Raw genomic sequence first — 13,097 nt, forward strand, 5'->3', positions numbered from 1 at the left:
ACGATCGCTCTGTAATATTGATTTGTAGATAGCAGAATGGTTCATGTTGTCAAGCAATTTGAGATGCCGGTGTCGTCTGCTTTTCAGCAACACGATTATGTCGTCTGCTTCATACATAATGTCGTTTTTTTCTGAAGCATATATGTCTGGTTTTAGTGTCGAGGAGAAACACTATAAATCAGCATTAGGCTGTCAGTATATCCCATACAGAGATTACGAGAGAGTGTAGGGGAATACTTCTATGGCACGTTCGTCCAATAGCTGGTCAAGGACAGAGAATGAGGGGGCACGTAACATTATGTTTCCGGGAACACCCTATCTCATCCTGTACTGTAATTCTGAATCCACGGGATTCATCTATTCGTAGCACTGTCGACGGAAGTAGCTCCAGAATTCCATTTACGGTTAGGTTAGCTTTTGCAAAACTGTATCGACTGACTGAAAACAAAGGCTTATCTCCAACGCGACAAACTCGATCTGAAAGAAGCGACTGAATTATAGATGCGGGTTGACATGACTGACTGGAGGTGGGATTGGGAGACATTCTGCATAAACAAGACATGGGGGATTAAATATTCATATATACGTAGATTGTCATCTGCCCCTGGCCAGTGCATATCAGGTCATGCGATAAGCTACTGCTGCAAACCACGATGGTCTGTGGAGATCTGTAGATGTCTAATGTACAGGCTTTACCAGGCTAACGCTGCGCAAGGGTTTATTTTATTGGCGCTCTTGCTTTGTGAGAGGTGCTAGAGATTCTGGGATATAGCTCGATGAAATAGAGGGCTAGGTGTGTTAAAGTAAAAGAGTTGGTCTTGGTGTCGAGCCCACCTAGTGAAAAGCTGCCGTTGTTGTCATACACGCTAAACGCCACAAGATACGTTACCATCACACCTTTATGTGTTACTTAAAAACCATCAAAGATATGTTAGAATTTATTCCTTGACAAGAAAGCTTAACAAAACACGTTTTAGTGAAAGAGTCCAGGTTGTTTGGCTATAAAATGCAGCAAAAAGTTTCATCCTCACTTGACGTTTCCATTGGTGTTTAGTGTATGCAAACATTAGTCAACATGTCTATCTTGAGTGAATGACCATGGTTTTTATGCAGACATTACAGACGCTCAGAGAACAGGTGGCTCAGCGGTGTAAGGTGACCCACCTCTCGTCGGTAGGATCGAGTCCTCGATGGTAGCACTCCTGAAAGAAACACCTGTTTTGATAACTAATTCGTCAAGACATCCTTAGTAACTGATGCTGTCTCTGATGACACCATCTCTGTATATCGTCACCTCATCGGATGGTGTGGCCATACAACAGGCGGCGGTAAACCCCTGTCAGACATCAGAGTTGAGAGTACAAGTACATGTATCTAACCTAATGTTACACCGTGGTGTTGTGTGTCGTACCTTCCGACAAAGCAGAGGAAATATATTAAATTCAACATGGCTGTCTAGGTTGAGAATGAAACTGGTCGTTTACCAGTTCGGTGAATCTAGGAGCATGCAGGCTCGGATTACTATACACCAAGGTGCACAAGGGATTTGACCGCAAAAGATTTATCCTGACATTTTAAGAGGACATAGCTCCGACAATGAGTTTCGACATCTCAGACTAATGTGCCACCTTTGTTACAGTTGTGACAAGACTCAATACAGAAGTTAACATCATGTAAAATATTGGGAATAGTCAGCCCCTCACACCAGCCGTATACATTTTGTCCACAATACACAAAGTGTATATAATCTCTTGAGACAGGCCGCACGGCGCGTGTCGTTTCTGCGCCAGTAAACTTCATTGCGTGACTGCTGCTATAGTTACCCAATCTAATATCCAATGACATTGTTTCCGAACACGTTGACTTTGAATGCTAATGACAGTAGGTGCTTGTGGTGTTCTGTGAACAAAACAAGTCTGAGAATCAGCCGGATCGATGTATCGGTGTAAGGAGTACAGGAGAAAAGCTACGCATACATAGGTTGTTGTGGTGTCAGGTATGACGTGGTAGACATTCTGAACAAATACGAAATCTGACGAATGTTCTGATCCGCCCATGAGGAAAGTCGATGAGTCACATAATCCATTTTGATGTTGACAAAAAAAGAAAAGTTTATTGTAATTCCAAAGAAAAACCCTATGCAGTACGTATACATTGTCAGGGGTTTCTAGAAGTGTTGCTGACGGCCTGACATCAAGTCCTTGTCATTTGGTAGACTGTCGACAATTTTGCCTCAAGTCATGGCGACGCATGCTGCAGAAATGATCACTAAAAGCATGATCAGCTATGAAGCTGACGGCCGTACATCATAGGGCCCATGTTTGTTACTGACGGTCGTACACCAAGGTTTATAGGTCCCACGTCTGTTAGTGACGGCCGTACATCAAGGTTTATAGATCCCATGTCTGTTAGTGACGGTCCTACACCAAGACTTATAGTCCCATGTTTGTTACTGACGGTCGTACACCAAGGCTTATAGGTCCCATGTCTGTTAGTGACGGCCGTACACCAAGGTTTATAGGTCCCATGTCTGTTACTGACGGTCCTATACCAAGACTTATAGTCCCATGTGTGTTACTGACGGCCGTACAACAAGGTTTATAGGTCCCATGTCTGTTACTGACGGTCCTATACCAAGACTTATAGTCCCATGTGTGTTACTGACGGTCGTACACCAAGGTTTATAGGTCCCATGTTTGTTAGTGACGGCCGTACACCAAGGTTTATAGGTCCCATGTCTGTTACTGACGGTCCTACACCAAGGTTTATAGGTCCCATGTCTGTTAGTGACGGCCGTACACCAAGGTTTATAGGTCTCATGTCTGCTACTGACGCCGTACACAAAGGCTTGTAGGTCTCATGTGTGTTACTGACGGCCGCACACCAAGGCTTGTAGGTCTCATGTCTGCTACTGACGCCGTACACCAAGGTTTATAGGTCCCATGTCTGTTAGTGACGGCCGCACACCAAGGTTTATAGGTCTCATGTCTGCTACTGACGCCGTACACAAAGGCTTGTAGGTCTCATGTCTGCTACTGACGCCGTACACCAAGGTTTATAGGTCCCATGTCTGTTAGTGACGGCCGTACACCAAGGTTTGTAGGTCTCGTGTCTGTTACTGACGGTCCTACACCAAGGTTTATAGGTCCCATGTCTGTTAGTGACGGTCGTACACCAAGGCTTATAGGTCCCATGTCTGTTAGTGACGGCCATACACCAAGGTTTATAGGTCCCATGTCTGTTACTGACGGTCCTACACCAAGACTTATAGTCCCATGTCTGTTACTGACGGTCGTACACCAAGGTTTGTAGGTCCCATGTTTGTTACTGACGGCCGTACACCAAGGTTTATAGGTCCCATGTCTGTTACTGACGGTCCTTCACCAAGGTTTATAGGTCCCATGTCTGTTAGTGACGGCCGTACACCAAGGTTTGTAGGTCTCATGTCTGCTACCGACGCCGTACACCAAAGCTCGTAGGACTCATGTCTGTTACTGACGTAATATGAATCATAAAAATACTAATATCCCTAAATTATTTTGTCCAGTATATATATTCAACATCCCTTGGGAGAATTGGTCCAAGAACATATATCGAATCATGCCAAACTCACATGCAGTCGATACAGTAGGGTCACCACAAAATGTGGTATCGAACTGACCGACTTCTTGATCGATCATAGAACATCGATGGACTATTATCAGGTGCCCGTGGACCATCATCTCTTTCGACAGGTTGGACGGTTATTGGGTCAACTAGGCTGTCACGTGAGCAGGATTTTACGTAGCTTCGATCAATTTTCATTTCCGACAACAAGAAACACATCTTCAAATCATCAGTCCCAGGTTTGTTTGGGGTTTTGTCTTTTGTATACAGATAATGTTTATTATATCAGAATCATATGCAGTCATATTGAAATGATAGTTGCAATCCATAAAGCTTCCTTCAAACAGCTGATCAAGTTGTGTATATTGAATAAACGTTTCACGAAAATTTAGCGTTTGTTTTATTTGTCACATCCATAATTCAACAGCCATGGCAGCTGTAGATTATGGAGGTGTGAGGTCTGTGGTACCACTTGTATCACTTACAGCAGTATCGTCGCTGGATCCCCAGGCAGATCCCAATAAATTCCAAGCTTTTGAATGGCAGCGCAAAAAAGGAATTTGGTCATGTACCCAGTAACTGCAAACATGCCATATGACAGAACCTTGCCATCTGTGTGTGTACAAAATAGAACATGTTTCTTTTATCCACGAACATTGGAAGGATGCAAAAGTAATAATGAGGCTTTTACAGCAGCTTTCTGGAACTGTATGGTTTCTGATGTTACCAGTTTATATGCAAATTGCCAATCTGCAGTCATTCTGCCTCAGTACATACAAGCACATTCAATCCTCATCATTGTTCATACTTGCATAATACAACCCAACCCATTATATGACCATCACATTATGTAAGTGATATTGTAGTTGTGATGTAAGCAATACATGTACTTACCTTTCAATTTTAGAATGATACTAAAATGGTCATATTTAGAATAGCCTGTATACAAGTGAGCCTGACTGTAGTATTGAAAAATACCCTCTGATTCAACAATAACAAATTATGAACAATTCATGGGAAACGTTCATGACATACAAGCTTGGCAGGTAAGTCAGGAAGTGAATGAAATGGTAACTGTATCCATGTGTAGTCTCCTCAAATAACCTGTGCAGTCTGAAATCAGTCATGCCAGGCTTTTACCATTGTTGACAACAGACAAAAGATATAGAAACTATGTCAATCTCTCAATTTCAATCTCAACTCAAGTCACCCTGAAAATCTGTTTATACTTGGATAGTGATGAGCTATATTCCGTTTGTCAGATGGTAAAGAAAAAGGATTAATCAGGTCCAATATCACAATTTTTATTTTCAATGTATTGTAACAATTTCAGTTTTACATATAAATGTTGTATATACAAATAAACAATATAAACTTTGGGACAAATTATAATACCAAGTTGCTTATACCATGACTCATTCTCTCACGCTCCCTCAAGACATACAATCACAGATAGTAAACATGGAAACATATTTACATTAAATGGTAAACAAATGTCTTCAACAGTAAACAACACCATCTGATTGTTGTTAGATATTAGCTGTCCAGGGTGGTGTTGCATAAACATGTTGTTCGAACAGCACCAAGCATCTACAAGACAGCCCACATCTTGCCAGCAGAGACATGCTACAGTATGGATGCAAGTCAGCAATGCTGTTGAATATGGATGGCTGGATGAACAGCAGATGAAGAACCTATGTTTTGTCACACCTTTAAACAATACAAAAAACTGTTGTCATGTAATCACACATGCTGTTGTTGAAGTTTCACTGTCACAGATGCGCTTGAATCAAGTCCTGATGATACATGCTCAGTCTTTCTTCGTTGACTCCTGAAATGAAAGGCCCCATGACATATTATAAACAGCCCATACTAGCATCATACACATATTGTTACAAATACATACACAAATTAACACATACTTACAAAAATAGAAACAGATACAAGGAGTGCACAAGGGTTCTTTACAACCATAGACACTGTAAATATATATCAAGTTTGCTCTGCATTGTACTTGTCCTTTAACCTTTGCCAGAGCTCTGAGTGATACTATGAGAAGATATGCATGTGCTCCAGCTACTCACTGGGTGGCCATTGGTCTTTTCCTCCTCTCCCTCCTCCTGGATTGGTGACGTCTGCAATGTAAATAACCACTATCACATCTTCCATCAAAATGGTTGTGGACATCTAAACAAAAACTAATAAACTTCCCTGCTCTTTGTTCCTCAACATAACATTCTAAACTTTTTGTTTCCCAATGTAAGGTATTATCAAAAGGCTTGTAAGGGATAAGAACAAGGTTATTGTTTACCTTGCCAGTGTCTCCCTTCTCAAAGTCCTGAGCTGGTGTTGTCTGCTTCTTCTTCTCCTGCTCAATGATGGCGAAGAACTCCTTCTCAGCCTTCTCCACAAGGTCTTCTTCCTCCACAGGAGCTTCAGCCTCCTTCTCTTCCTCCTGAAACAAGGCAACAACATTAACACCTCAATGAACATGGGTAACGAGTTTCATCATATACACAAAGCAGTGAAAATGATGCAGTTTGGGTCCAGAGAAACCTGTGGTTGACATTATAAGCACCAACCCCACTGTATCCCAATGGCATGATGACATTCAATTGAGCAGGCCATTTTGTCTGACTACCCAATCACCTGACTTGCCTCTGACACCTAGCACTACAGTCCTTGGAAGACAACTAGGCGTTTGACTGACCTTGTCCTTCTCCTGCTGACTCTTGGTGCGTTCCTTCAGCTTCATCTCCCTGTGTCGGCCCTCCAGGATCTTCTCTCGCCGCGTCTCGCGCTCAAACATCTTAGGAGGACATAGAGGAATCATTGTTAGAGCAACATTATTAAACACAGGCAACAGATGAACATGTCATGATGACATTTCTCTCTAAACCTCACAGCACAATGGTTCTGAGTATTTGATCTCATCCCTCTACCTCAAACCTACCAACATAATGTGTTTGTGATGTGAAAGGTGCTTACTGCTGTGACAAGGTTCTTCTCATTCCTCTGCATTGTGTGTAGTCCCTCTGACAGTTCCAGCAGTGTTGTTGTGCCATCCTCAGAGCCGCATGCCACCAGCCTTCCAGCCTCCTGTACCCGCAGACTATGCAGAGGGACATCGCATACCTGGCATTACAGAAACATTATTGAGGCTCCTTATCATGTTAAACATCTTAAACCAAAGTCCTAATAAGGCAAAAATGATCACAGCTCACTACTTAATATGAACTGACAGGCTTGACAAAATGTGTAGATGTACAAACATCTATCGATTTGTATTTAGCAATAGAGTGAAACAATATGTCCCACAAGAGTTGGCACAAATTGCAATACAAATACACATACAGATACAGACAATAGTGTACAGAGGTAACAAGTAACATATAAACCTACTTGTAGACTGAGTGTTGGGTCATTCTGCTTGAAGATGATGTCCCATACGTCAAGTGTACCATCCATCTTTGTGATGAAGAACACTGCAGGTCTGATGGGGCTCCAGCATCCATCTGTGAGGTAGGATGGGTACTGCCTGGAACACAACCACAAATCATCTGAATAATCCATAATCCATCTGTATAATCCATAAAACACAAAAACTTGTACACTGTTTCCCACAACTTGTACACTAAGCCTCTATCACTGTATTGACTGTATCGATTGACTACTCACTTTGACCACATGATAGACGACTCCCTGATATCCTCAGACCATAACTGAAACAACAAGGACAGTTTTACTACAACGAAAAACACACATCCAGCATGAGCTTGTGAGTTAGACCTGAATACAGGTCTCAATACCCGGACCTGTTATGATCATGTGACAAATAGATTAAACAACATAACATGTTACTTATTCGTGATTAAAAGGTGGTAATGTCTTTGATGATTTAGACATAATTTACAGTCACCGGTTTTGAATTTAATACATGGTTAAGACATTGAAAAACTTGAAATTTTTGCCTCCGAGCTGAAGAATATATTGCCATTTCTTACAAATTTGATATCAAGAATTAAAATAATGGGTATTCAGATAGGATAAGGTAGAAGGGGGTCGGGTACAAACGTAGAAAACCTGTCCCACCTCTAACACATTTCCATTCATTTTACAGTTCATCACGTGATTAACTGGGATATATGCAGTGGACAGCAATATTACAGTCCATATTAAACAGTCAACAATATGTCACAGCCCAACCACAGGACCTGGACCAACAAAATGGTCCATATTGCATGGGGAAGGACAAACAGAGTCACACAAGTACCTATAGTCATCTCTAACAACAAGCATGCAGCAGTGGTAATATTTCTGTCCAGAACACCTCAAAGAAAGTCTGTATTACTATAATCTGTATTACTCTACATAATGAAACAATCTTCAGATAACGAAAGTAATCACATTTGACACCACTTACCCTGGCACACCAGTCTCCAACACTGAGAAAGTTTTTAGGGAAGTGAGGATTTCTCTGTAGGGAGTAAACTGGGCCAATATGCCCTGAGTAGTTGGCTACAATCTTCTCTCCTGGGGTCTTCGCCTTTCTGTTGCATGCAATCACTGATCCCTGTTCTGTGCCAACCATGAATTTGGTTGGCTGTTGGAGAACACAAACAAAAGTATAAGGAACTTTTCATACTATTTTTCAGACATGTGAACAACAAACAACGCTAATTTCCATGCAAATTGATATTACACTTACATAATTGATCCACCATTATATGAACAGGTTCACAAAATATGATGTGAGAAGCTGCGTCAATGTAGATGTATCGTGAGGTGTAGTGTGCAGGGTTCTTACAATGTGAACAGGTTCAGTGTCAGACAAATATAACATGCAGTATGACGTCTATGTGTTCATCCTAATTACATCAAAGCAAGGGTGTTGCTGTGTGGCATACAGCTCTCTAGACATCAAAGCACATAGTTCTTAAAAACAACAAGATAGACGGGACACAGGACACCAACTAGATTACAACACAAAGTTTGACATGAGGGATATGGTCTATCTTGTGAATCCTATAGACATGCTGTCAGTGAATGACAACATATCATCTCACCATCAGCTTAAACTCCTCCAACAACTGACAGTATCAAGAATATAAAAATCACAATCATGAGATCACAAATGTCCACAATGAGAAACAATGAGCACTGAATAGCATTACGGTTTACACAACAAAGATTCAAACACTCTAAACAATGCTTGTTACCATCAAAAAGACTGCTTTTGATGGCTAACATAGTCTAACATGTAAATAACTGAAAGCTATGTAACTTAGAGCTAAACCAAGTCATGAAGATACAATTCATAAGGCTAATATTGACAGAAACCAATCAGTAGTTACTAACAACACATTATCAGTTGTAGTTGTCGACATAATTATACTTCAAAGATATCATCAATACTAGGCCTGTAACTAGTCAGCGAGTCTAACCACCCAGTGTATTGGTACTTTGTACAACAAGTATTGGTAACCGAGGATCCATCCTTAACTAGGAACTCCATGGGGCCACAAGAACGAACTTGACATACCATAGTTGGTTCATACTCCAGACAGTATGCTCCCTGTGCCTTTGACAGGTCCTGTTTCTTGTCTAGGAAGAGTTTCTCTGTGGGCTCACCGAGCTTCCGGATGTCCCACCATAGAACTTGACCGTCAGTGGATGCAGAGAAACATTCTGTGCCTGTCTTTGACTGAATCCAGATGGCCTTATAGGCAGGGTCGCGATGACTCTGCTCAATAGGGGTCATCTCTACTGGTTGTGATCCTTTTCTTGTGTCCCAGTATGCTGTTGAGACAAACCCCACAATGTCTTAATATTTCAAAGAACATTTGGATGAATGAATGACTGTGTTCATCACTGCTTTGAACAGCATTTCTGTGCAATGTGAGTGAGTTTAGTTTTATGCCGCTTTTAGCAACATTCCAGCAATATCATGTCTCCTCGAGAAATGGGTTTCACACATTGTGCCCAAATCCGCTTCTTCAGCGTGATGAGCGAACATTTTAACCACTGGGCTACCTCACTGCCCCAACAAATCAGGTACTGCAGTCAGGGACATCTGGGACAATATGACCCACAATCATAAAATGCTGGCACCTCTAATGATGAAAATCTGCACTGAGATTGTGGCACTATCGACTCTCTAACAAGACCATGTTGATGAAAGTATCTCCATTTTGACACCATTCTAAAGAAATATTAAATAACAAACCAATTTGTCCATTGTAGCATCCACCCAGCAGCACATGGGAATCCTTAGGGTTGTACTCCAGACACACCAGTGGGGATACAGGTTTTAGAGTCATCTCGGGTTTGTTTGGATTCTCTGTAAGTTAAGAAGTTAAAGCTATTGATAACAACAGCAGTTTAGTTCATTACTTTCATCTATTTCTCAACATTTCTGAAAGGCAAAAGTATGTTACATTAAGGACTTGTTATATCAATGTCAAGTGAAATACGTACCGACATCCCAGATGTATGAGTCCATGCTTGTATCTGGAGATGATCCTTGGAATGTCAGATTACAGTATGCTACTGCCAGTTTTCGGGGCCCATCTGGGAACCAGGAGATGTGTGTGGCTGTGCGCTTAACCTCATTAGGATCTCTGTTGACAATCAGATTCACTCACAAGTCAAAACAGAATCTTGATGACAACAATCTTATGGCACTTCTTCAAAACAATTTTCTTCAACGTTCAAGATATAAAGAAAGAAGGTTAGCCTCGTCTGTTTTTCCATTTTCTATCTCTTCTTTGATAGAATGAAACTGAACTATAGTAATGCATGTAAGCTGATTTATGCATTTTTTGATGGAACACATTTTTGCTGAAGCTTGTTGATTTGGAGATTGCAGTGACACCAAAGTAACAGAGTCTCAGTTTGGGGTTCATCATTTCTTAAAAACATAGACACAACTCTGTGATTCTTACCTGAAAACATTAATAGTTTTAGCTGATGGTGTTTCATCCACCTGATCCACATCAACATCTTCAAAGTATTCCTCATAAATGTCAATGGCATTGTTCTGTTTGATGCAGTGTTCCATGACCTGAACAACAAACACATGTCAGTGATGAATACAACCACCATGGTCAAGAGAGTGTGTGAGTATAGTTTTACACCAGCTCTATGGCGGTAGCGTGTAAATAATCAAGTCTGGAGTAGACAATCCAGTGGTCAACAGCATGACCATCGATCTACCCAACCGGGAACCGATAAAATGTGTCAACCATGTCAGTGAGCTAGACCAACCGATCCCCTTAGTCACCTATTATGAAAAGCATCGGTTGCTGAAAATCAATATTGTAACCTGGATCTTCATGGGACAGTCATGAAAGTACAGGGAGTGAAGGGCATGATTTTACACTGAATTTAGGACTATCAAAACGGGGGCCACCAGAACATGAACTCATTGTATCCATGTATCCAGAAGTCTTAATATTTAGGTTATGTCCATTAAAATGCATCAATATTAATTACAGCCTCTTAAGGATATGACATCAACATTTGTTATTAAAAGATTAAGAACTGACTCCAATAATTTGTGTGTGTTTATGGAGGTATAAGAGTAAAAAGCAACATAAATGCAAAAGCATATTCATGAACTTGTTATAAATATACATGTCAGTAATAACAACTTCACAAGTTGTTTGTTTAATCAGCAACACAAAATAAACATGCAGGCTGCAAATCAGAGACACTGATTTTATATATGTGAAATAATGGTGAATCGCTGTTAACAGCTACATTAGGAAAACAGTGGATTTTCAGGTTGTTTAAATCAAACAAACACTATAATAACTCTGTGGTAAGCTAATTACAAGCCACAAAACCAATGTGCAAAATTTGCATATTAGAAAGCAAAGACTCAAAATAATTTTTAACATTTAAATTTTATTTATAAACACTACAGTACTACTTACACTGCCAAGCTGCTGAATGGTTGAAATGTACATCTCATCTTTCTCCACTTTTTTCCTGTATCTTGTCACCTGCTCCACCTCACTGGCATTGACATCTTTTGGCCAGCCACCTTCAACATGGTTTATACCACGAGAGCTGGTCTCAAATCTCTCGGTATTCACCTGCAAACATATGAATTTGAATGAAAACATGAAAAATGGTGAAAAGATTACTCAACCTAGGGTTAGAGCATATATGATATGATCCAATGTAACTGTCTAACAAATGGCAAAAGTGGTTGACGCCGTCGGTTCCAAATGCATTCCCCTGCTTCAAATACTCAATAACACCCGGAAATTGGCCAACACATGATGTTTATCGACATTGTAAACACAAAAGTAAACCAAAGGGGTTTTAGTGTCTGCACTCGTTTACATCGAGTACGGACACAGCAGTGAAGTGTCATCAGCTGGCCGTTTCAGCTGGTTCTCATGGTAGCATCTGGAGTTGCTCATTTGTGATGTCATTCTAACTTTACGTCACAATATGATTTGAATGACGTCACCACTGTTGATGACACAACAAAACAATTGTTACGTGTCAATACGCGGTGAATAGTCTTTCAGTTTCCGGGGATCTAATACCATTTAATCATGTTTTTCAACCAATCAGATTACAGAACACAGTAACTTTTGGTTTACAATGCACAGCAGTTAAAATATGTTAATAGTATACATTCAATTTATCTTTAAAAAAAGACATGATGATGCACTTGCCTCATGTTCTGACATTTCCTGCACACATTGTATGCCACTATCCACTGGATTTCGCTCCACAAAGTTTGACGTGAGTGATGAATCAGGGATAATGTCAACATGTAACTCAGCCTGTCTGTCAGCAAAGTTACACTGTCGACCGAATTCATTCCGTTTCTTTGTGTAGACGTAAACTATCTCCATTTTGAGAGGTGGTGTTTCAAAACAAACTTGGAAATATACCTCCTTGAAATCTATAAAAGAAATATTATGTTCAGTAACAGTAATTATACGTGTTAAAGTGTTAAAATTTGAATATCATCAGGATGCATTTATTGCCGATTTATAAAAATAAGCATGCATTTAATCAATAGTGCCAGTCAATTATCATGATACATTTTGAACTACGAACTACATATTAACTTCAACAAAGTGCGTTTTCATGCGTTTTTATGGTCAAGCAGGTCTAGCAATATTCTGTGCAAGACAATACTGATTTAGTAAAATTTTAAGACTGCAATATAGGCTCTATAGCTGAGTTAAAACAAGCATAAATCTCACAACTCACCAGCGAAGCAGTTCGTAAAGTTTACATATCAATAAACAGACATAACATGTACATAGCAACGTTGCACCTGAGATGGAAAATAAGCGTTAAAAGTATCTGGATACACTCAATGGTCTGAAATTGTAACATGCATACCTTCAAATGTTTCAAGAAATGTGTTTCTCTCGGATTGAAGGCTCGATATCGGGTCGCTTGAAGCGTCGCCTATGGCAACGTTGAAATGCGCATGTGCACATTTCGGTTACCACCCA

The 13,097-nt window shown here is 40.4% G+C and overlaps 1 protein-coding gene across 1 annotated transcript; it reads right to left on the reverse strand.

Moving 5' to 3' along the window:
• Positions 1-4,894: 4,894 nt before the first annotated feature.
• Positions 4,895-13,068, reverse strand: LOC137283307 (dynein intermediate chain 3, ciliary-like). Its single transcript, XM_067814759.1, has 15 exons — positions 12,982-13,068; positions 12,300-12,532; positions 11,544-11,705; positions 10,551-10,669; positions 10,084-10,226; positions 9,833-9,946; positions 9,149-9,405; positions 8,030-8,209; positions 7,285-7,328; positions 7,009-7,144; positions 6,595-6,741; positions 6,317-6,415; positions 5,918-6,061; positions 5,691-5,741; positions 4,895-5,437 (listed from the first exon to the last, which is right to left on the reverse strand). The coding sequence occupies exons 2-15, from the start codon at positions 12,480-12,482 to the stop codon at positions 5,417-5,419; spliced, it is 1,800 nt and encodes a 599-aa protein (XP_067670860.1). The 5' UTR covers positions 12,483-12,532; positions 12,982-13,068; the 3' UTR covers positions 4,895-5,416.
• Between the last annotated feature and the right edge of the window lie 29 nt (positions 13,069-13,097).

Source organism: Haliotis asinina, chromosome 5 (assembly GCF_037392515.1).
Source record: "Haliotis asinina isolate JCU_RB_2024 chromosome 5, JCU_Hal_asi_v2, whole genome shotgun sequence".
Lineage (NCBI taxonomy): Eukaryota > Metazoa > Mollusca > Gastropoda > Lepetellida > Haliotidae > Haliotis > Haliotis asinina.